The sequence below is a fragment of the Scatophagus argus genome, chromosome 7 (assembly GCF_020382885.2).
Source record: "Scatophagus argus isolate fScaArg1 chromosome 7, fScaArg1.pri, whole genome shotgun sequence".
NCBI lineage: Eukaryota > Metazoa > Chordata > Actinopteri > Scatophagidae > Scatophagus > Scatophagus argus.
In genome coordinates this window covers 9,282,161-9,305,725 of record NC_058499.1, presented here as the reverse complement: position 1 = coordinate 9,305,725, position 23,565 = coordinate 9,282,161, and the positions used below count along the sequence as shown (strand labels likewise).

Here is a 23,565-nt window from a genome sequence, read left to right as displayed (position 1 = left end):
CTCTCTTTCTCCCTCACTCTTCCTCTCTCTCTGTCTGTCTGTCTCTCCCTCTCTCACTGTCTGTCTCTGTCTGTCTGTCTGTCTGTCTCTCTTTCTCCCTCACTCTTCCTCTCTCTCTGTCTGTCTGTCTGTCTCTCCCTCTTTTACTGTCTGTCTCTGTCTGTCTCTCACTGTCTGTCTCTGGCTGTCTCTCTTCCCCCCCTCTCTCTGTCTGTCTGTTTCTCTCTCTCTCTCACACACACACACACACACACACACACTGTCTGTCTTTCTTTCTCCCTCACTCTTCCTATCTGTCTATCTGTTTCTGTCTCTCTCTCTCTCTCTCTCTCTCTCTCTCTCTCTCTCTCTCTCTGTGTCTGTCTGTTTCTCTCTCTCACACAGACTGTCTGTCTTTCTTTCTCCCTCCCTCTTCCTATCTGTCTGTCTGTTTCTGTTTGTCTCTCTCTCTCTCTGTCTGTCTGTTTCTGTTTGTCTCTCTCTCTCTCTCTGTTTCTGTCTTTTTCTCTCTCTCTCTCTGTCTGTCTCTCTGTCTGTCTCTCTGTCTCTCTCTCTCCTCCATGTCTCCATGTGAACTTCTTCACAAACATTCAAACACAGTCAGACACATTTGGTGATTCGAGCATGCGGAAACATTTTGAATTATCTGACGCTTTAATTGACACGGCTTAACTGAAAATTAAAAAAACACGTAATTTAAATAACTGTCGTGAAAAATTGCTCCGCTTGCTCAGGTGTATTATGGCTGCGTTAGTTTGAAAGGTTACCATATCGCCCCCCCGAGGGGTAAACACACACTGCAGAGATGTACCAACACTTCAGTTCTCCTACAAATTAGACCATTACTGTCTCTGATTGAGTTTAACCATTAAACAACGAGGAAAGGAATTAGGTTTGTGTAACAGTATCTTTCCACACGCCTCATTTGTTGCAATAATGGAGATTTTTTCTTTCTTTTCAGTTTCTTCTGGGTGTGGTTTTGTATAGCCTGCAGTTTGTTTCTGGTAAGCTAATTTACCGTATGATCGATGCCAAATATGATGCAGAAAGGGGGAAAACACTCTATCATCAAGTTATTTTCTTCTTTTTTTTTCTTCTGTAATTACGGCGCCCCTTCCAGCCTGTGTCCTTATACACACCAGGGCACACAGCAGAGATGAGTTCATGCCTTTAATGTAATATTAATAATTTATTGTTGACAGAATTTCTGTCAACAACAAATTATTGTTAGTGTTACCTTAACTGCTACAATTGAAACCAGATATTTACATACACTTCAGAAAAAAACACATTTTTTTTTTTTTACAACATTAATTTAACATTAATTCAGAGTAAACTTGACTAAGGTCAAGAAATATTAACATATTTTTTGTATTTGTTAAATGTCATGTCAAATGTTATTTTTTTTAATTACTTTCATCAGTCAAAAATTTACATACTCTTCATTAGTAAATGAACTTATTGTATGTATACTTTTGACTTTGATGAAAGTGAATAAAAAAATACATAAAAATTCTCCCTTGTTCAATTCTGACATTTAACAAATGCAAAAAATATGTTAATATTTATTGATCGAAAAGAGAAAACGTTTATTCTGATTTAATGTTTGACAGTAAAGAAAAAAAACCTTTTGTGTTTTTTTCCTGAAGTGTATGTAAATATCTGGTTTCAACTGTATTCTTAACAGTCGGGGCTGGACTGTGACACAGTAGGCATTTTCATTTCATTTTTCATTTTCATTTTCATTTTGCGGGTGGTGCAGTGGTTAGCACTGTCGCCTCATAGCAAGAGGGTTCCAGGTTCGAATCCCGGTCTGGGCCCTTCTATGTGGAGTTTGCATGTTCTGCCTGTGCCTGCGTGGGTTTTCTCCGGGTACTCCGGCTTCCTCCCACAATACCAAAAACATGCACATTAGGTTAATTGGCTACTCTATATTGCCCCTAGGTGTGAGTGTGAGAGTGTGTGGTTGTCTGTCTTTGTGTGTTGGCCCTGCGATTGACTGGCGACCAGTCCAGGGTGTACCCCGCCTCTTGCCCGTAGTCAGCTGGGATAGACTCTAGCTCCCCCGCGACCCTGACGGATAAGCGGTATAGAAAATGGATGGATGGATTTTCATTTTGCAATGGAAATGACTTCAGGCAGTGTGTGGCAAGTAGTTTCCAAACTGCAATGCAACACAAGCACAGCATCTTAACTGGCATTTTGCAACCACTTTAATTCAGATTAAGACAAAAACACATCAATGCAAAAAAGAGATAATACCTTCAGGCAGAAGATACAGGCAACCTAACTGTAAACAGGTATAAATTTTCATTAGTCCCACTATCAGTCAAACCACTGAACAGTAGGAGATGATCTGTGTGTGTGTGTGCGTGTGTGTGCGCATGTGAGTGACATGAGGGAGGGGAGTGTGCAATAATGGGTAGGCTTTTTTCTGTGGAATAGTTTTAGTAGGGCACCAGAATTTTTCCTGGTAGGATCCTGGGCAGCTACTTATTTTTCTTTTGTATAGTTTCTGCAGAAATCTGTGTAGGTCGTTTGTGCAATTATTATGTGGACATCTGTGCAATCAGTTCAGTTGGGCACTGTGCAATAATTGTTTCTAGTCATGGGCATTGTGCAATATTTTTTCTTAGAACTTGGGGTGGGAATTGATGATGTGTGTTAACTGTGGTATGGTCTGATTGTATATGTGGTGTTTAGACCTTGGGGTTTTTATGTTTATTGGAGTGTGATTGTTGTCACGCCATGTGAGTTTTTGTAATGTCTTTTGATTTCTGGTTCATGTGTCATGTTTCATGTGTGTCTTGTCTTGTGTTTCCATGTATTATGTTCCAGGTTTTTGTCATGTCCTGTTTTATTTTGAAAGTGTCACTTCCCCCGTGTGTCCCTGTTTCATGTAACTTTACTTTGGTTTATCGTGATTGTTTTCTCCTCCCTAATGTGTTTCACCTGTTCACCTGTGTCTTGTTATGTTGTCTATTTAGTCCTCCTCTTCCCTGTCACTGTTGTTGGTGTGTTGTAAAGTCTTCATGTCTGGATTTGCTTTGTCTCCATGCCAGGAATAGAAGTTTTGGCGCCACAGTTTACTTGACCCCTTGCCACAGTAAGTGTGTGTACCCTCTTTGAGTTTTTGATTTATTAAAAGAATATTATTTTGGACCTCTGCCTCCCTGCATCTCTGTGACTCTGCACCGGGATTCAGCCCTCTGTGTCAGTGATGCCACACCATTGTGACAATTGTCACCTGTGTCCTCTTGTGTCCAAGGGAGAAAATAAAGACATATCTTAAAAAGAAAAGGTGAAACAATTGCATATTTAGAACACAATACCTCTTAGGTACACCTAACTAAAACCAACATTTAGTCAAGACACGAAAGGGGTGGATAGAATACAGTCCAGTATATTAGAAAAACACTGATGCAATTCTGATCATCCAGTATTCCATGCTGTGATTTACATGATGCATCTGAAAGCAACGTGCGTACAGTTGTGGATATAAACTTTGTAAGCTGATCCCTGCCAACCAGGGATGTGGATGGGGGGAAAAGAATTATTGTCAGTACAGAACATAACACTGTCAGTGCTGTTTTGGAGTCGGGATATACTGATTCATTGTGTGAAATAATAACAACCTGTCATCTGCAGTCACAAGCCTCTGGCACAGTCACATTACAATTGAGACAGCACAAATATTTATTACATGTTTCAGGTCACATGACTTTTTCTTCTTTTTTTTTTTTAACTGTGTTAGATTATCGGTTAGATATGCCACAGCCTGTTAGTAGGAAATGAGTTGTTCTCTTTCTTTCTGTTTTGTTTGTTTGTTTCTTTTTATTGATATTATTGTCCAAGTTCCTTACTACTGTCACCTATAACTATACCAGTGTCTCTCAATTTTCTTCACAGAGCCTTAAATAACATAAGTGTAATTTGTAGTAGACAGGGTTAGACAGTTTGTCCTGCAGCCGCATCTTTATCGCCGTTGTCATGCCTCAGTAAAACAGGCATGAAAAACCAGTCTGCACTAATATATATACCTCCAAATGCTGTAACCTGAATTGACACTGGGGCTCCTTACTCAACAGTTTTCATGTTTTTACACATGCACTTATTGTTGGATGACTCCCCTATGATAAACCAGACAATGTGTGCTTTTGATACAGGTTAATGCACTACCATTCAGCTGTTTTCAAACACAACATCTACCTTTCAAAAGAATAAGAAATGTACAAGCTTAACTAAGTAGTAAATTACTGAGTCAATCAATTTTTGATCAAGAAAATTGTTAGTATATTCTATGTTATAAAATGCATTTCCTCTGAAACTATCACTACCTTTAATCTTTTCCACATGAGGTCAAAGTGTGGACCAGCAAACACAGCTTGTTCATGTATACTTTTCAGTCTAATCTCAATCTTTTCTTTCAGTGCCAATACAGAATCTAACATGACTTTTGAATTTTCTTTTCTTTTTTTTTCTGAGCAGAAGTAGTTTTCTTTACGGTGTAAAACATAAACAGGTGTTCAGAGGTTGAGGCTGAGTCTATGGGGATTAGGAAACCACCAGGTGTTCTCGTGACAAAAGGATTAAACTGCTCCAAAGGACATGATGTTTATTGTTTGCGGCACAGCTCCAATAACACTGTATTATGTATGGGGAGACTGTAATACAAATTAGAATCTTTTTTTTTTCACAGTTCAAGTCTATTTGTATAAAAGCACCTGGACACTGAGTCTGTAAATGTAAGTCAAGTCAAGAGAAGTCACTATAATGAAAACATATTTTGTTCGTTTGTTAGATACAACAGCTTGCAATTTGCTGGAATCACATTGGTATATAGGAATCATGTTCTACATTATCTACATAAAGTGTTGCATTCAGCTCATATTTCCAGTCACCGCTTGCAGATGCAGTCTCCGTCACTGTTGGCTAAGTGTGCAAAGGCAAGCACCTACAAGTTCAAGTTTATTGTGTAAACATTCTTAACAGTATTCCAGGCGGGGCTGGACTGTGACACAGTAGGCCTGCTATAGGGCATCTGAGGTAATAGTACTTAATTTGAGTCTTTTATTTTGGTGCAGCTGTCTGCTTCTACTCCATTTCAGAGATAAATACTGTGCTTCTTATTTCACTATATTTGTTGGTCAACTTGTTTCATTCCAAATTAAGATATTTGTATAAAACAGATAAAGAGGTTAAAAACATAAGCACAAGCGATTGGTATACTCAATATGTCGCTTGACAAATAATTAATTGCCCAATGTGATAATGATTTAACTTTCCATGTCAAAATATTTCACGTTTCAAGCTTCTCAAATTTTCACAGTCAATCAATTAATAAATTGAGAAACCAATTAGCAGATTAATTTATACTGAAAACAATAATTAGTTGCAGCTTCATACCTAATAGATCAAATGTTTCTCTTTCTCAATTAACCACCACAGTAAATCCTGTAATAACAATCTAATGATACAATAAAGTCATAGGGAGACATTTTTCTGCACTGGTAAGTTCTTTTATCTTGAATTCTTAACGTACACTTTTCTAAATATACTTAATCACTTTTACCTCAGTAACATTTTCAACCCAAGACCGTCAGTTGTTTAGTACGGTCTACTTTTAGATCGCACTTTTACTTTTAGAGCAGCCTACGCATACACGCTCTCCCAGAGGGCTGCAGACGGTGTTAAATAAGATCCAATCACGTTTACCCTGAACTGTCATGGTGGCTTCTGATTGGTCCAGCGGTGGGTGAGGCGGGAGGAACGTTCTTCGTCCCTGGAAAGGGTGGCGACTGGAAGTTCATATCGGGTTAACGCTTCACACAGGTTGAGTTGGTTCTGTGTTTTTCTGGTCGTTGCCTGGTAAAGGCATGTCACGCTGAATCCTGTCGGGTCATTTGTCAGTAAAACGGGCGGTTAACAGCAGCGCTGGTAAAGGTAAGAGACAAAAAAGTCTGTCTTTTCCATATTACTGTAAGATTACCTAACCTGGATATAATTTGGTCAGGTCTACGCATGCACAGGAATGACTGTCCGTACATTACGATGCACGCAGCAGCGACGTTTCTGCTCAGATCAGGCGTAAGATGTAAACATCCCAAATAAAAGTCACCGAGCTATAACCTTATTATGTGTTTGTTACTTGTGCTTCGGCTATATTTGTTATCGAGTTAGGACCTGCACTGTAAAGTAGGTGTCAAGGTCTGACTCTTATTTCCGTCGAAACAGGCCCACGTTATCATGCTAAAATTTGACAACGCAACTTGTCAATTAGAGTCACCGTGAATTTGCCCTTGCAAATGTTCAGCTCTTTGTGTGTGTGTTTTGTCTGGTGAATTTATTACATAAGTTATGGATGGCGAAGCCGCGGTCAAATGCATGATCTCAGAATATTTTAATAAACGATGAAAAATGAAAATATTTCAAACTTGTACTCAGAGAAGTGATATGACTCTGAAACCACTTGCAGTATTTACGGTAAGCCACTCACTGCTGTAGAACTTTGAATCTCTGATAATCAACATGTAACCGTAGACCAGCAAAATAGGAAGTGCGGGTTGGCAGACACAGTTGTACTGCATTGGTGCTCACCACAATGACTTCTCCATGTTGTTCAGACACAGGATGGCTGCACTGCATCGACTGAGACAGTGCAGTTGTTGTCAGGTTGTGTGGATTTTAGTCTTGGACTGTATAACTACACTGGTGCTAACCAGAATGACTCATTGTCCTTATTGAACAGATGCTACAGATGGCTGCATTGCATCGACTGAAACAGTGCCACCCCACAGGCATGGCCATCTCTTATCTTCACATGAACAGCCAGACCTCTGCCAAGCAGCATTACAAAATGCTTGTGCTCGGAGGAGGAACTGGGGGCATTGCAATGAGTGCACGAATGAAGAGGAAGCTGGGAGCTGAAAATGTGGCTGTTGTGGAGCCCAGTGAGGCACGGATCATGATTATTATTTACTGTACATCGGCTTGTGGATCACTGGAACACAACACAATGTACCGATGATGATCCATTTTTATGTTTCAGTTCATCAGAAAAAGCAGTATTTTCTATCATCATGTAAAGTTAGTGTCTGAAAATCTTTTTTTTTTCTTTTTCAGATGCACTATTATCAGCCAATATGGACCCTGGTTGGTGCCGGGGCGAAAACTTTAGGCTCCTCGGGTCGTTCCACCGCGAGTGTTATGCCATCAGGTGTGAAGTGGGTGAAATCTAAAGTTCAGGAAATAAACCCAGACACGAATACTGTCCGCACAGATGATGGGACTGAAGTATGTTTGCTTGAGGAAACTGTATCTGACCATGTGTATCTTGAAGTTATAAACTGTTAAATATTGTGTTAGATTTGAAACATGTTTTTTAAAAGACATAATCTCTGTGCACCTGGACAAACTTAGACTTTCTTTCACATTACAGATCTCCTATGAATATTTGATTGTGGCCCTTGGTATACAGCTCCATTATGAGAAGGTGAAGTAAGGCTTTGTTCATTCAACTGTACGCCAAGCTTGTAACCTTTTTTCTGTTGAATATAAATTCAATTACATTTGTTCTTCTTATTTGTAGATTAAAGGGCTGCCAGAGGGATTTGAGCATCCAAAGATTGGGTCAAACTACTCAGTCCAAACTGTGGAGAAAACGTGGAAGGCACTGCAGAACTTCAAAGAGGGAAACGCTGTGTTCACTTTCCCAAATACTCCTGTGAAATGTGCCGGAGCTCCACAGAAGATCATGTACCTGTCTGATGCCTTTCTCAGAAAGGTACGTACATTTTCCTAATGTCATAATAGTGTAGTGCGTTTTGAAGATATTAGGTGTGGTTTTACAATTTTTTTAAAAAGATCCTTTTACTTTTCTATCCAAGACAGGAAAAAGGTCAAAGGCCAATGTGATGTACAACACATCGCTTCCTGTGCTCTTTGGGATAAAGAAATATGCTGACACATTGTGGGAAATTGTGAAACATCGCGACCTACAAGTGAACCTGAGACAAAACTTGATTGAAGTGCGGGCAGACAAGCAAGAAGCTGTGTTTGAAAACCTTGACAAACCAGGCGAAACCAAAGTTGTCGAGGTGACTGTGCTACTGTTCTTTAACAGTAACCTTACATAATAGTACAGTATTGGCTGCTTTGTACAATGAACACCATGAACTTAGTTGTTTTTCTTTGTAGTATGAAATGCTTCACGTCACACCACCAATGGGGCCTAATTTGGTGATTAAAGGCAGTCCACTGGCTGATGAGGCCGGCTGGTTGGATGTCGACAAAGACAACCTCCAACACAAGAGGTATCCAAATGTGTTTGGAATTGGAGACTGTACCAACCTGCCCACAGCCAAAACAGGTGCTGCTGTCGGTAAGTGACTATTGTGTCATTAGTTTGAGTATTGCATTAATGCAATACTGGAAATCACTCTGCTGCTGTACATATGTTATCCTTCTTTATCTAGTTGACCATTGGTTCTTTTTGTAAGTTTAAAGGCACTCGTGTCAGTACGTGTTACACAATCACCTATTTATGTGAGACTATAAAAACATACACCACACCCTATGAAGCTTTTACACAAGAGACACTTCTTGTCTGACGCATTTTATCAACACCACGGTTCACCTTTGTGTTTGACTTTGATCGTACCATTACATTTGACAAAGAATCTTTCCTGCTTGACACAAACATAAAGTTTAATTCCGTGTCTCGCTAATTTAAATTTCCTATGTTTGTGCAATTTCCTGTCTGGTAACTGTGGATTAAATGTTGGGAAATTCCTGCCAATTTTATCAGTAATGATGACATCAGGTTTTAAACCAGTACTTATCTTTTGTTACTTCCTGTACAACTGCAATCTGTGAGTGCAGTAAAGAATTTAGCCTTATCACATTCATCATGTTTGCAATCATTGTATTTGTGCAAGCTATGTCAAGCGAAATGGAATCTGTTTTTCAGTGAGTTCAGTGAGCTCAGAATCTCATTTAAATTAACATAATAAACCTTACTGACATGGTAATATGGAAGACCACTTGAGCATTTAGTTCAAAGTACAGCTGAGGCTGAAGAAGTAGAGGTGACTTTTGAAATGAGGCTGTATGTCTACCCCTGATGTCATACTTCAGAGAGCCCCCTAGTGCTGACAGTTGAAATTAAATGGCCGTCTCATTCAGTAAAAGGACTTGCAACCATAATAAATTTATGTATATGTTAATATAATAATAAAGTTATGTTAATTAATATATAGAAAATGCTTTACACAGAATACAGACCAGATTCATCCCACAATATGATATGAAATATAATGATAATGAATATGCACACATAGATGCATTTTGAGTTATTTGCCTTAAACCGTGTTGACTCTTTTGTTTTTTTATCCATTCAGCTATTGTCCTTTCTGCTACGTAGGACTACAGCCCCATGGTAACATGACAGCAAAACTTTAGTGTTTCAGATCCATGCCACATACTAATTCTCTGCCGGGGCCTCATTGATAAAATATACTTAGGATTTTGATCTTAATTATGACTTAAGCAGAAAATCACATATTTGTCCTGACCTATTTAAGTCCTGTCTTTGACAAGGGAATAATTTTACATCTAAACAAAATATAGATTTAATGCAAGGGATTTTTCACTTACGTAGGAGTACTTCAGTTTGGGATTTATATTTGTCCAAGGCTGTGGTGAACTTTCCATGAGCTTTACATGTTCATTGCTTTACTGATTAATACTTGTTGGTTGGCTTCAGTCTCCTCTACCATTGCTGTGATCTTTTGTATGAAAAAAAAGTTAGATTTTGTCTTTTGGTCAGTGGCTAATCCTGACTAAACCCTCATTTGTGCTGTTATGAGGCACAAGGCAGGTGCTGTCAATGTCGATTTGAGATTTTATTAAATCACAGGTGTGAACGCTAGTGTGTGTGGTGTTGGTGGATACTACACTCCCATGTTGCAGTGCACAGAGGAAGTAGAGGAGCTGCTCACTGCTGCTTTCTATTTTTGAAGTTTAACATGTTGTGACAGTATACTTGCAGTACATAGAATTAGTATGTAGTACAGCATTCTCTGAAGAGAGAATTTGCACATTTATTGAAAAAGCCTACCACTTGTTTTCTCTTTCACAGCTGCGCAGTCTGCTATCTTGAACAGAACCATCAACAAAGTGCTTAAAAACGAGAAGCCAGATAAGGCGGTATGTAACACAGAAACATCAGCTATGATTTATCTTTTTGGTTTTTTTTTTATTATTTTGAAGAATGTTATATGTTTGGGGGTTGGGGCTCGCAGTCGAGCGTCTGGTGGCCAGGTCTCTGCCCACGGGACCCGGCCGGGGGACATGAAATTTCACCTCACTGGGGGGTAAGGCGCCTGAGCTAGTGCAAGAAATTGAGCGGTACCAGCTAGAGATAGTCGGGCTCACTTCCACGCACAGCCTGTGCTCTGGAACCCAACTCCTGGAGAGAGGCTGGACTCTCTCTGGAGTCGCCCATGGTGTGAGGTGGCGAGCTGGTGTGGGTTTGCTTATAGCCCCCCAGCTCAGCCATGTGTTGGAGTTCTCCCCAGTAAACGAGAGGGTTGTTTCCCTGCGCCTTCAGGTCGGGGATAGGCCTTTCACTGTTGTCTCGGCCTATAGGGCGAACAGCAGTGCAGAGTACCCAGCTTTCTTGCAGTCCCTGGGAAGGGTGTTGGAAGGTGCTCTGCCTGGGGAGTCCATAGTTCTACTTCAATGCCCACATGGGCGATGACTGTGACACCTGGAGGGACCTGATTGGGAGGAATGGCCTCTCCGATCTGAACCCGAGTGGTGTTCTGTTGTTGGACTTCTGTGCTAGTCACAGCTTGTCCATAACGAACACCATGTTCATGCATAAGGGTTTCCATCAGTGTGTGTGGCACCATGACACCCTAGGCCGGAGGTCTGTGATCGACTTCGTGGGCGTTTCATCTGGCCTTTGGCCATGCGTTTTGGACACTCGGGTGAAGAGAGGGGCTGAGCTGTCAACTGCTCACCACCTGGTGGTGAGCTGGATCTGCTGGAGGAGGAGGAAGCTGGACAGACTTGGCAGAACCAAACGCATTGTGAGGGTCTGCTGGGAATGTCTGGCGGAACCATCCATCAGAGGGGTCTTCAACTCACACCTCCGGGAGAACTTCGACCAGATCCCGAGGGAGCCTGGGGACGTTGAGTCCGAGTGGATCATATTCTCCACCTCCATTGTGGAAACTACTGCTCGGAGCTATGGTCGTAAGGTCTCTGGTGCCTCTAGTGGCAGTAATCCCCGAACCTGGTGGTGGACACCGGAAGTAAGGAATGTCATCAAGCTGAAGAAGGAGTCCTATCGAGCCTGGTTGGCTTGTGGGACCCCCGAGGCAGCTGACGGGTATCGGGGGGCCAAGCGTGCTGTGTGCTGCAGCGGTTGTGGAAGCAAAAACTCGGGTCTGGGAGGAGTTTGCGGAGGCCATGGAGGAGGACTATCGGACGGCCTTGAGGCGGGGGAGGCAGTGCCCCGCTAATACTGTTTACAGTTGAAGTGGGGAGCTGCTGATTTCAACTGGGTATATTGTTGGATCGATAATCAAACCTCGGATCCAGGAGGAACAATGCGGTTTTCGCCCTGGTCGTGGAACACTGGACCAGCTCTATACCCTCCGCAGGGTGCTTGAGGGTTCATGGGAGTTTGCCCAACCGGTCCACATGTGTTTTGTGACTTGGAGAAGGTATTCGACCGTGTTCCCTGCGGCATCCTGTGGGAGGTGCTCCGAGAGTATGAGGTCTGTGGCCCTTTGCTAAGGGCTGTGCGGTCTCTGTACTCCTGGAGCAGGAGTCTGGTCTGCATTGCCGGCAGTAAGTCGGACCTGTTCTCAGTCCATGTTTGCCTCCGGCAGGACTGCCCTTTGTCACCGGTCCTGTTCATTATTTTTATGGACAGGATTTCTAGGCGCAGCCAGGGACCGGAGGGTGTCTGGTTTGGGAACCACAGGATTTTATCTCTGCTTTTTACGGATGATGTTGTTCTGTTGGCTTCTTCAAGCCAGGATCTTCAGCATGCGCTGGGGAGATTTGCAGCCAAGTGCAAAGTGACTGGGATGAGAATCAGCACCTCCAAATCCGAGGCCACAGTTCTCGATCAGAAAAAAGTGGTCTGCCCCATTCAGGTTGGAGGAAGGGGTCCACCCATAAGAGCTGGAGGAAGTGTCTGGGGAGGGGGAGGTCTGGGCATCCCTGCACAAACTGCTGTCCCCACGACCCAGTTCTGGATAAAGCGGATGAAGATGGACGGGTGGATGGATGGATGGATGGATGTTATATGTTGGAAGTAACACTGCTGAAAGGTAACCAAAACACATAATCGCTGATCTCCTTGTTTACAGTATGATGGTTACACCTCATGTCCGTTGGTCACAAGCTACAACACAGTAATTCTGGCAGAGTTTGACTACAATGGGCAACCACTGGAAACATTTCCCATCAACCAAGCCAAAGAAAGAAGACTAATGTACCATATGAAAGCTGATGTGATGCCTCATCTCTATTGGCATGGGCTTCTAAGGTATGCATGCAGTGCATTAACAACCTGTTAACAGTTGGTTTTAATGAACTGTGTCCCACCTTTCACTGCATTTTATTAATGTTATTTATTTTTCTTATGTCAGGGGTCTGTGGGGTGGACCAGGACCATACAGGAAACTCCTTCATCTTGGGATGAAATAAAATCTCAACACCAGTTTGCAAGTTAACAGTTACATTCCCTAAACTTATAAGGGGAACAAAGTAGTACATTAAACCCATCATTCTCTAAAAGATACAAATGCTGGCTCTTAATGGTCTAAACATCATGATTAATAACAACAAGCTAATCAAATTAATATCAATATCTAAATATCCACATTGTTCACATTACAATGGAATAAGTCACTCCTAGAGTAGAAAACTCAAACATTTAACTGCAGGCTTATGGTGCTTTTAGCAGCTTTATAGGTCAGTCTTTGGAGTTTTTGGCAGCACACTGAATGTAAGGTTTTTGCTGCTATCAACAACCCCATTATCCAGTCAGCAATGACATTTTTAAATAAAAGTCTGTAGAGGATTGTTTGATTTGTAATCCTCCAGTGTATGTCTGTAAGACAGTAGCTGAGTTAGCGAAGCCCTTCCGAAGTGATTATTATGTTACCCACATACATCCCATCCAATAAACTGACTCAAATTGATCTTTCTTTTCAAATTGTGACAATATGTAAACAAAAAGAATGTTGATGTTTGGGTACAACTACACGATCATTTGATTTAGCATGATGTTGTACAGAGGTCATACACCACAGCTGTGATCATTGTCTCTCAGTTATGAAGAGCTGCGTGTTGATAGTAGTCACTAAGTATAGTACAAATATACTTTTATGCAGATTACTACATGAGTACTTTGTTTAATGTTAGAAGTCAGTTTTTATGTGTGTAGGTTCTCGATATTTTATTTTAGATTTTAACAGTCTTGAGCCTGTTCTTCAACTAAAATGCTAAAAGCATCTGGTCTGTGAAAACATATTTCACAGTATAATAGTATCATTTGTGCTACCAAACATGTTGTATGAGTAGTCTTTGGGAATGTTGAACCATTAACGTGCAAACTACCACAAGTGCTTTTTTTGTTTTTTTTTCACATTTAAACATAAATCATATTGAGTTGTATATGATATAGATTTGTACATGATTTTTTTTAGCACTGAATTATAAACATTTTGCTGGTTATACAGTCAGTGGGAACTTCATTGTTGTTTTTAAAAGAGGATTCAGTACTCTTAAATCATTAAAATTACAGCACATGCCTGTGCTTATGCTAAAAAATTTAAATTGTAGGTGAAAAATCATAAAAATACTCAATACAGATTCAACCCTGTCGCACTGGTGTTTTACACCCATCATGTTCCTGGAATAATGAATGGTATGACTTAAATTTGCTGTGATTTTTATATGATGGGATTTACTTGTCTGTGGCCCTTCATCAATATTATTAATTTTGGGGCTTAGGGCACAATCTGCAATAGGGAGACAGTGCTCTTACTGTATATCTGGGGCACACAAGGGCTCTTGTGCCAATTTAATGAACAATTTGCAGTACAATACCAAAACAACCAACCAAACAAAAACATAGCCTTATACTGTTGATTTCAGGTTGTTGGATGTCTTTTTCAGAAGTCATCTGGAGGACACCACTTATTCACGCAAATTGAAAAAGCATGTTCTCAGTCTAAGAATAAATCATAAGCTCTATGATTAGTGTGTTCTGATGACTTTTGGCACTCAGGATTCAGTTTGAGAATTTGTTTCTATCAATGACTGTCAAAGTTTTCTCTAGCTGAATGCAATTAAATGACTCTCAGTTGCTGGTGGAAACTGTGAGCAGGGATCCTAGGGTTTCTACACCAAAAAGTTATCAGATTCAGAGCACTTGTCACTTTTACTTACATTCATTGAATGAACATTTATTTGATCAGCATATTGCTGAAGTCTAATCCGTAACCTTCCACAAGGACTCTTGGAATCACATTCTCAACTTACATTACGGTAATGTAACTCAAACAGTGGCTACAAAACGTATTTAAAACTACAAAAAAAACTTCTGTCATTCCTTTGGCAAAGAGCTGCCAGACATCAGCCCGATCCTCCACAATAAAACCGAAATAACAGATCGTATACACACTATCACAAACAACTGCTCTTAGCGATACGTGCACTGTGCAGATTCCGTACAGCCGTCTTGTAGCTACACATCAGTACCAGCAGGGATAAAGCGTGGTAGTGAGTGAGCCTCAGTCCAGCTGCGCGCACGCACGCACACACAGCATAGCCATTTTCCTGTTGACTCCGCGCTCCGCCACGTTGGTTCTCCTACGTGTGTGTGTCGCATTCTGCTGCGCACCGCGAACGTTATGTTTGTGATGAGGCGGGAAATGGCGTCCGCGGACTTGGTTAACTAGTGAGTAGCTACCGAGAGACAGACACAGCTGGCAGCAACAACCAGGGCCTGACCTCTACCGGTGGCCGCCACGGTCGAGGCTGAGCGCTGGCAACGCCGTCGCAACTTTTGAAGAGCGCCCAAGATCATCAGTAAGTTACAGGCAACGTCAACATGTAAACAATAAACGTTCGTCCCTCTTGTAGCCTGACCGTTGCTAGCTAGCGGCTAACGTTAGCCAACGAAGGGGGCGTAGTCTGGCTCGAAATAGACATGGAAGCGAACAAAATGACGCGTTAGCTTTTAGCGTAGCTTTGTTTTACTGAGGAACTGGTGGACATTTCGCTTGCTAAAAATGCAGATTTTTACGGGGACATGTGTGACACGTGCTGTAGGACCTGATTTGAATAATGTCACGGCCTTGGTTTTGCTGCAATCGGCGTTTTGTTAGCCCGAAAGCTAACTGTAGCCGTTTGTGTTAACTAGCCACGGCACAGCATCTGGGTTAAGTTACGTGAGGATAAATTCAAATGGACCGCAGATATATTAACCGGACAAGTGCCAGTTGTTTTGTCGTGTCACATGTGAGACACCAACGTAAAACCAATAGTCGCTGTACGCGGGGTTTTTGATGCAAAATACCAGCAGCTGCCCAATGTTAGCCGTAGCTGACGTCGTTGGTGTTAGTACAGTCCCTCCGATGTTACATAACGATAGTCAGCGATGCTGCTATGCATTCTGATTTAGCAGCAATTAGCGTATAAAGCAGTAGCATATTTGACCAAACATTCACACAGAAAGCATTTGTACTAGATACTAGCTCAATTTCAACACATTTAGAGCCTCGCATTTCCGATAGGAGTAATGTTTATCACGTACACCGCCCACTTCAGCCTACATGACATACGTTTGGTTTCGGTAACTACTTGCGCTTTGAACTTTGTTTTTAATGACTGTGACAACCAAACGTCAGATCTGAGTTGATCTCACTAGATCTCACCGCGATCACAAGTAGCTGTTAATGTCATGTTTGCATCAAATGCCCTCCTTCACCCTGTTGTCAGATTTCGTTTCATCGCATACCGCGGCGTGATGCTTAAAGGAATATTACACCGGATGGAAACATACGTAACCGATGGATTCCAGCGCAAGAAACAATAATTTCACTTGTCCAAAAGTGGGTAAATATTTGTTGTTGGACTTTAAAACGGCTGCTAGCATCTGTTGTGATTATTTGTTGTCTAGAGAAGTGGAACAGGAACTGAAAAGTTGCAAACATCAGTGATATGATGACATGTTAAAAGGTTAGAGCATGCCTGAGCTCAAGAGGCCTAAACCCCACAGGACAATCAAATAATTACACTGTACACTGTATGTTATCTTAAAAATTGCAGCATAAAAATTTTGCACCATGCATTTTTGTTTATTAAAGCAAAGTTTCCTTTTTTCCTCCCCTTTTCAGATTTTTCTATGTGACGCTGGAGCATGATGAGGCTGAGAGTGCGTAAAGCCCCTCAGCAGCCGAACTTAGGCCGTCGAATCCACCCGTCCCAGGCCAAACGGAAACACTGTGAAGTAGAGCCATCCCCGGTGAGAGGTCGAGGGAAAATGCAGAAGAACGAAACAGGCCTGTTCTCCACCATAAAAAAATTCATTCGCGGAAATGCTGTCAAGGTGGGCTTACATCAGGATCCACAGCTGCTCTTTTATAGTTTTGTTTTTGCTGCTGTAACATAATGATATGTTGCAGGAACACACACCCTTTATGCAGTCTGAAAGCAGTGGCTCAGCTGCATTTTGTGCTGATGATGTGAGATGGTGACTCACATGTAATAGCTGGGAGTGATCTTAAACACTTAGCAGACAGTCTCAACACAGCCAGTGTAGTTTCCTACTCGCTTTTTCCAAATTTCTGTAAACTTCCTGTATGTTCATCCTAGCATCTTTGTAAATGAAAACTGGTCTGCTAAGGGCCAGCTGTAAAACCACAAACGTAAGGAGAGCATTATCCCTTGTCCACTCTCTAAGGCAATCTGACCAGGTGGGACAGAGTAGTATTTCTCTAACTCTTTCAGTGTGGCACAAGCCTCCATTTAATACCGCCATAGTCACATAAGGAGTCCAGCAGCACAAAGTGAAAGATGCAGAGAGTGAAATTAAACACATGTATTATGTATTGTCTGCACCCAGTAACACCTAAAAATCCCTTAATTATCTTCTCCAATGGACTGAAGAAAATTAGGTCATTTTTTTAATTCATTTTAGTCATATGACAGCTTATTGACCATTACAGTCATCATCATGCCTATCATTTCTGTTTTTATGTAAGTAATTATATTTTTAATTATAATAACTAATTTAAAAAAAAAAGCAACTGGGAGGCTGAAATAATATCAACAACTTGAAATATTAACTGGTTCTGTGTCTGTGTTTTTATATTTCTCAGGTGGAACAGGATATCCCCGCCAAGAGGAGTCGCATTGATTGTAATTCTGACGGCAATCTAATTACTTCAACACCACAGTCACCACAGACTAGAGGCCTTTCCACCAAATCAGTCTCCAGAGTTCGCCGGAAAAGTCCAAATAAAGGTACTCTTGACCCACAGACCAGTATAGACCCAGTCATACATGTTGTTAAACAATTAACCGATATTTTCTTTTAGGTTGTTATTTAAGAGGTTTCTTTTGTTCCTCTCGCTCTTTTTTTTGTTTTTTGTTTTTTTTTTTTAGACATAATGACCTACAACAGTAAACCCATGAAACCAAACGGTAAACTAGAGGCCCCCGTTGAGGCAGCAAGCAGCCCACCACGCACCACACTGCTTGGGACCATCTTCTCTCCAGTCTTCAACTTTTTTTCACCAGCAACTAAAACTGGTAAAAACAAAAGAATCATCCGATATTTGTGTCTTAAAAATATCCAATAAATGTCATCGATTAACCAAGTTTTTAATTATATTTTTAGCTTGAAGTCACTGACCTGCTCGCTGTTGTTTTTCAGAGAAACTACAATGTGTAACGTGTGACTAAAACTTTTGCTATGACCAAACTGTGCTGACAGCTCTTGTCATTTGTGCTCAGCCACTCCTGGTTCAGACTCTCCTGGCCAAGCGATGGAGGCGGAGGAGATCATGAAGCAGCTTGACTTTGAGCAGGCAGAAGAAATGCCGAGCAGCACCCTTACATCCACGGAGGGCATCACTTCGTGCCACCCCACCCCGATTTTATCCCAGAGGCTTCAGATTACCTCTGACACAACCATAGAAGAAGGGGAAATTGTCACTGAAACTGACATGCCGCCATTAACAGGTACAACTGCTGTCACATTAGGTCTTTTGATTTGGGACACTTTCTTGAGTGTAATCAAGGATACCTAGGTGGTTGATAGGGATCATATGGGCACCACTATAATATACCTTTACAAGTTCAGCCCAACCACCGCCAGCAGTTCAGACCTGAGACCAATACTAACTGCAGACACTTGTCATTATTTATTTTATGGATGGGGTTTATCTTAGCAGAATGTTTAATTCAAATTAATCTTTGTTTGACTGCACAGATTTGTAAATATGACACTGCTGTTCAGAAACCTGTGCCATGTTAGTCATCCCTGTCTGTGTCTTAAACAAACAACCTGTTATCATAGTTGTAACCTCTCCTTTATAATTTAACAACACAAAGCCAAAGTGCAACTGTAATTTCCAGGTTCTGTTAGAAAGCCTCATTCATAATCCTGTTTGTAATAATGTGAAAAACTTAAAAATTCAACCTTGCAAAGGAGCTTTTCTCTACAGTATGTCGAGTGGTTCACATCATATTTGTTGATGAGGCTGGTTATTGTAATAACCTTGTTAAATCAATATGTTTGGTTGTTCAGCGGCCTTTAATGAACAGCTTTTGTCTCAAAGCCCCAAGACCACTGTGGGAGCGCTTGTATTAAAAGCTTAATTGTTGTTTAATACTGTTGAAATCGCAAAGGTTTCAACTTCAGATAACATGCTGTGGTGGATGCAGTTTTGACCGCAGGATCAGGTTTCGTTTTATCATAAAGATGGACAACAGTGATGTTTAGTGAGTGATTACATGGAGTAACAGAAGCAAGCAACGTCATCACTTTGTCTCTCTAACATTTCAACTCCCTCTCTGTCTCTCTGTCATCATCAGCTCCTGGTTGTATGCCGGACGGTGATTACTCAAACACGTTACCTCCAGTTCCTGCAGAAACCTCATACGATGAGGACTGGGAAGTTTTTGATCCGTAAGTTGATTGAAATTTGTTTTTCAAGCAACAAGCAATCAGAAATTTTTATCTACCAAAAATAATTATTTTAAAATGAGCTGTAAAGGAATACTTAAATGAATAACTGTTGTTGATCTGATTATTGGGTTAAAATTTTATCTCTGCAATTGGCAACACACACGTGGTTTTGATTTGATCGGTGTTGGTGTGATTCCACTTGAAAACACAACCAAGGTGACATTGCGGCAAGCTCTGTTTCACACACCAACATGCAGTGTGAAACTTTCAACCACTAGATGGCAGCAAAAAACAGTGCTGTCTGCCTGTGCAGGAGCCCTCTGTGCTACACCACCTCTGTCCTACTGTCCCTCACTGGACTAAAGACTAAAATATTCAGTTGATGCTTTCAGGTCTTCCAGTATTTAGAGACACAATATGAAGGTTAGACACTTTCTGTTTGTCAAGTCGTGGAAAGAATTTGTCCCCCTCGCTACTGTTTATTACTGCTGCCTTTGGAACAATCCTTGTTTGAGGGTCTTTTTACGGTTTGTCTGCTTTAAGGTACTTCTTCATCAAGCACGTGCCTCCGCTGACAGAAGAGCAGCTAACGCGCAAACCGGCGTTACCTTTGAAAACACGCAGCACACCAGAGTTTTCTCTCGTCTTGGATCTGGTAAGCTGTGAAAGGTTTCTTGTTGTATCTCATATTAAAAGCAAATTGACTTTAATGTTTTTTTCCCCAACTGATGTTTTTCATCTCTGTTGTCAGGATGAAACTCTGGTCCACTGTAGTTTGAATGAGCTAGAAGACGCAGCTCTGACATTCCCTGTGCTCTTTCAAGATGTAATATACCAGGTACTAACTGCTGAATATCACTCTCACGTCTCCTTTTTTCGTTGCCGTGATTACATTTCCTGTTAGTTCATTTCTTTTTCTTGTGTTTTTTTTTTTTTTTAAATCTGTAGGTGTATGTTCGGTTGAGGCCCTTTTTCCGCGAGTTTCTTGAGCGCATGTCTCAAATGTATGAGGTGAGACGCTTCATTTCAAAGTGACTCAAGAACATATTTGTTAAATTTGACCTGCTCTAAAGTTTACATATTTCTCATTTATTTCTTCCCATTAAAATTTCAGATTATTCTCTTCACGGCTTCAAAGAAAGTCTACGCTGACAAGCTGCTCAACATCCTGGATCCGAAAAAACAGCTGGTCAGGTCAGTGACGGCAAAACGCTCTGAAGTGGCGCTCATAATAAGTGATTGTTTTGTAATATGTGTGCTTAATGGTCAGCATAGATGTAAGGGGGTGTGCATCTACAGTAATACAAGAGGAAACTGTCTGTCCGTTATGATTAAACCAGGATGAATCAGTTGTCCAGGAAGTAATCAAAGATAAACACATAAAGCTTGTCAGTGGAACAAAGAAGGCTGAAGCTCTTTGCTGCTTGTTTTACAACCTTGCAGTCAGACTCATAGATAAATTGTGAACGTCTTTGATTGACACCAAAAATAATTTTTTTTCTGGGTGTGTTTTGTGTTGCTTGCATAGTTTGCTTCCATTGTGCTGTTTTCAAGTTAATCAGGTTTGCTTGTCGTAGCAAAGTCACAACACTTAAACGAGCATAAGCATATACACAGATGTCTTTGTTTATCCTCTTTTTTTTTTTTTTTTTCTTTACACATATAAATTTGGCTCTGGTCCCCTGCCTTCTTAATCGTCTCGATCTTCAGCCATAAATACATTATGTAAAATACTGTGGCTGGACCCAACAGTAACTTCCTCTTCAAATGAGCAGATATGAGGAAGAACTTGTTTTGCTAATAAAAAGCAGACATTTACTATTCGTGTAACTGCTTAACGCTTGTGTAGGCTGCTTCAAAGTTTGCTTGAAATAAAGACGGCTTCTTTTCCCTGCTGCTGCAGTTGACAATTTTTGCCGCTTCACCAATTTTGTTTGGAGAAGGTTTTGTTCTGTTCGTTTGACATCGAGAACCAATAACTTGTTGAAAAGATGTATTAGCGTATGTTTTAACAAAGCATTATTCTCTCCTGTGTTTTTCAGGCACAGGCTATTTCGTGAGCACTGTGTGTGTGTTCAAGGCAATTATATTAAAGACCTTAACATTCTCGGGCGTGATCTCTCTAAGACGATAATAATCGACAACTCACCACAAGCCTTTGCCTATCAGGTAAAACCTTTTTTCACACCAACAGGCAAACCAGTTTAATTAAACTGAAGTTTCTGTGTAACAGTGATACTAGAGCATTTTGAATTTATTTTATTTTATTTGGGTCTTTTTCAGCTTTCCAATGGGATCCCTATTGAGAGCTGGTTTGTGGATAGAAACGACAATGAGCTTCTGAAGCTTGTTCCTTTTCTCGAGAGGCTTGTGGAGCTGGTAAGTAGTTTGTATAAAACATTTTAGTTTAAAGTGTGGACAAGCTACAACACAACCTGTAACATAGTATAAACAAAGCATAAAGTATACTAATCTCATTGAGACGGCCTTTGATTCGGCTGTATCATGATTGATAGTTTGTGGTGCTGTTGCATTATGTTATAATGAGTGAGTTATGTTTCTCATTGATATAAACGTGTTGGGCAAAACATTCATAAAATCTCGAAAAAGCATACAGTTTAACAATACTGCAGGCTACACAAACTGATCTTTCTAACCTTCTTTACAGTTATGGTTCACTGCAGGGCTGCTGTGTTAGACTGCATTTTTTTTTCAAGCTGGGTGTCTCTAATAAACTGAATGTTTATGGAGGCTGATGAATCTTGTCTGAACCGGCCGCCCGCTTCATTCTGCACATGTGCAAAAGTGGTCCTGTCAGTCAAATGTGCCCGTTCAAAACTACCCATGACGTTACTAACTGATCGTAAAACTGCGTTACCTAAATCTTTCATATCACGATAACCGAACAGTTTTTCGTTGGAAATGTAATGGTTCACAATTATGTCGTAAAAAAATCTACTGAAGCTCTTATAAACCTTATTAGACAGTACTGGAAGTTTGCAGTTTCTAAAAATAACAGCTGGATGTTTTGAGAATTGCTTGAAAACAAAATTAGGACATTTACGAATCAGTTCTGCAAGGAGTGAACTGAGAAGAAAAGATAGAGAGAACCAACGTTTGCAGTAACCTTTGACTGAGGGGATCGCTTTTGCACATGTGCAGAACGGGTTGGGCAGTCGGGCGCTGATGAATCTCAGGTAACTACAGGTCAAGCTCAGCTGAACTCCTGAAGTTCATGAAATCGTGTTTGGACAAACGGCTCATTTTTTAACCTCAGTCTTCAACGCTGAACTGTTTTCTTACAGTTTTGCATATGAATTGCGTTTGTTCTGTTTATCACAGAATGAAGATGTCAGACCGCACATCCGTCAGCAGTTTCGTTTGCACGACCTCCTTCCTCCAGACTGAGGACCTCGTGCTCCTCTTTCAGCTGAAGATGGTATCAACATTGGGAAAAAAAAAACAAAAAAAAAAACTGTCCCCCAGAAGGAAATGGTTATTGGATTTCTCTTTGCAAACAAAATATTGCCATTATTATTATTGTTATTATTAATATGGTTTTTTAAATTCATGCAAGAAAAAAAGTTTAAAGCTGTGGTTTGAGTGAAAAAGCCCTGGATGTTTTTATACGTACACACTCGAAACAGACTCAGAACAAACAAGAGCTGCTTGCTGTGGCAGACATTTCTCTAGTAAGACTTTGAAGACGGCCTCCTGGAAGGCGTTTTATCTTTTAAGAACCATTTTGGATTGACTAAACTGAATGTCGTGCAGTGTTGGATTATATGGACCTCGGTGGCTTCAGTCTGACCTTGAACGGCCAGTCAAACCTGTATAATATCCGATCTTTTGTAAATATATGTACATAGTATTTTTTTCTTCGAGGTTTTTAAGTCATTTTATTTTCACTTCAGATTTTAGGATGTATTCTCTGATTAGGTTGCTTTTATAAACCAACAAAATGTTAGTGTGTTTTGTTGTCGATGAGCAGCTGCTTTTCTGTTGTATGCCTGCATTATTCCTGTGATGCTTTACTCCATTACATGCAGTTGTCTGTAATAAGGTGCAGTTTTAAAAAAAAAAAAAAAAAAGTATCTTTGGGAGGAAAATGTTTCTGCAACAATATTTTAAAGTCATGTAATGTAAGCTAGAATAGAATAAACTGAATACAAAGCCATAGTGGCTGAATGATAATTTTGGAGATTTGTAACCGAGTCCATTTCTGATTTCAACACCTCTTTAATGAGGAGTGAATGGGAGTTGGTGGTGGTGGTGGGTGGGGTTGTGGGGTTCAGGCATCTTGCACTTTGACATCCAGCCCTTTGTAAGTTGATGTAAAA

At 40.7% G+C, this 23,565-nt stretch overlaps 2 protein-coding genes across 5 annotated transcripts; both read left to right on the top strand.

Annotated features, from left to right (window-relative positions):
• The first annotated feature begins 2,967 nt into the window (after positions 1 to 2,967).
• On the top strand, positions 2,968 to 13,766 carry sqor (sulfide quinone oxidoreductase). Of its 2 annotated transcripts, none has more exons than XM_046393668.1 (10): positions 2,968 to 3,106; positions 6,749 to 6,955; positions 7,123 to 7,293; positions 7,439 to 7,492; positions 7,589 to 7,783; positions 7,887 to 8,096; positions 8,197 to 8,380; positions 10,139 to 10,206; positions 12,387 to 12,565; positions 12,669 to 13,766. In XM_046393668.1, the coding sequence occupies exons 2-10, from the start codon at positions 6,749 to 6,751 to the stop codon at positions 12,724 to 12,726; spliced, it is 1,326 nt and encodes a 441-aa protein (XP_046249624.1). In that variant the 5' UTR covers positions 2,968 to 3,106; the 3' UTR covers positions 12,727 to 13,766. The 2 variants fall into 2 exon arrangements, with proteins under 2 accessions (XP_046249624.1, XP_046249623.1); XM_046393667.1 differs by lacking the exon at positions 2,968 to 3,106 and adding an exon at positions 5,787 to 5,943.
• Positions 13,767 to 13,921: 155 nt separating this feature from the next.
• Positions 13,922 to 23,334, top strand: ctdspl2a (CTD (carboxy-terminal domain, RNA polymerase II, polypeptide A) small phosphatase like 2a). Of its 3 annotated transcripts, none has more exons than XM_046393662.1 (13): positions 13,922 to 15,117; positions 16,428 to 16,639; positions 17,412 to 17,556; positions 17,698 to 17,844; positions 18,049 to 18,276; positions 19,132 to 19,225; positions 19,769 to 19,880; positions 19,977 to 20,063; positions 20,174 to 20,236; positions 20,340 to 20,419; positions 21,268 to 21,394; positions 21,509 to 21,604; positions 22,568 to 23,334. In XM_046393662.1, the coding sequence occupies exons 2-13, from the start codon at positions 16,451 to 16,453 to the stop codon at positions 22,631 to 22,633; spliced, it is 1,434 nt and encodes a 477-aa protein (XP_046249618.1). In that variant the 5' UTR covers positions 13,922 to 15,117; positions 16,428 to 16,450; the 3' UTR covers positions 22,634 to 23,334. The 3 variants fall into 3 exon arrangements, with proteins under 3 accessions (XP_046249618.1, XP_046249619.1, XP_046249622.1); XM_046393663.1 differs by lacking the exon at positions 13,922 to 15,117 and adding an exon at positions 15,135 to 16,269; XM_046393666.1 differs by lacking the exon at positions 13,922 to 15,117 and adding an exon at positions 16,304 to 16,336.
• Positions 23,335 to 23,565: the final 231 nt, after the last annotated feature.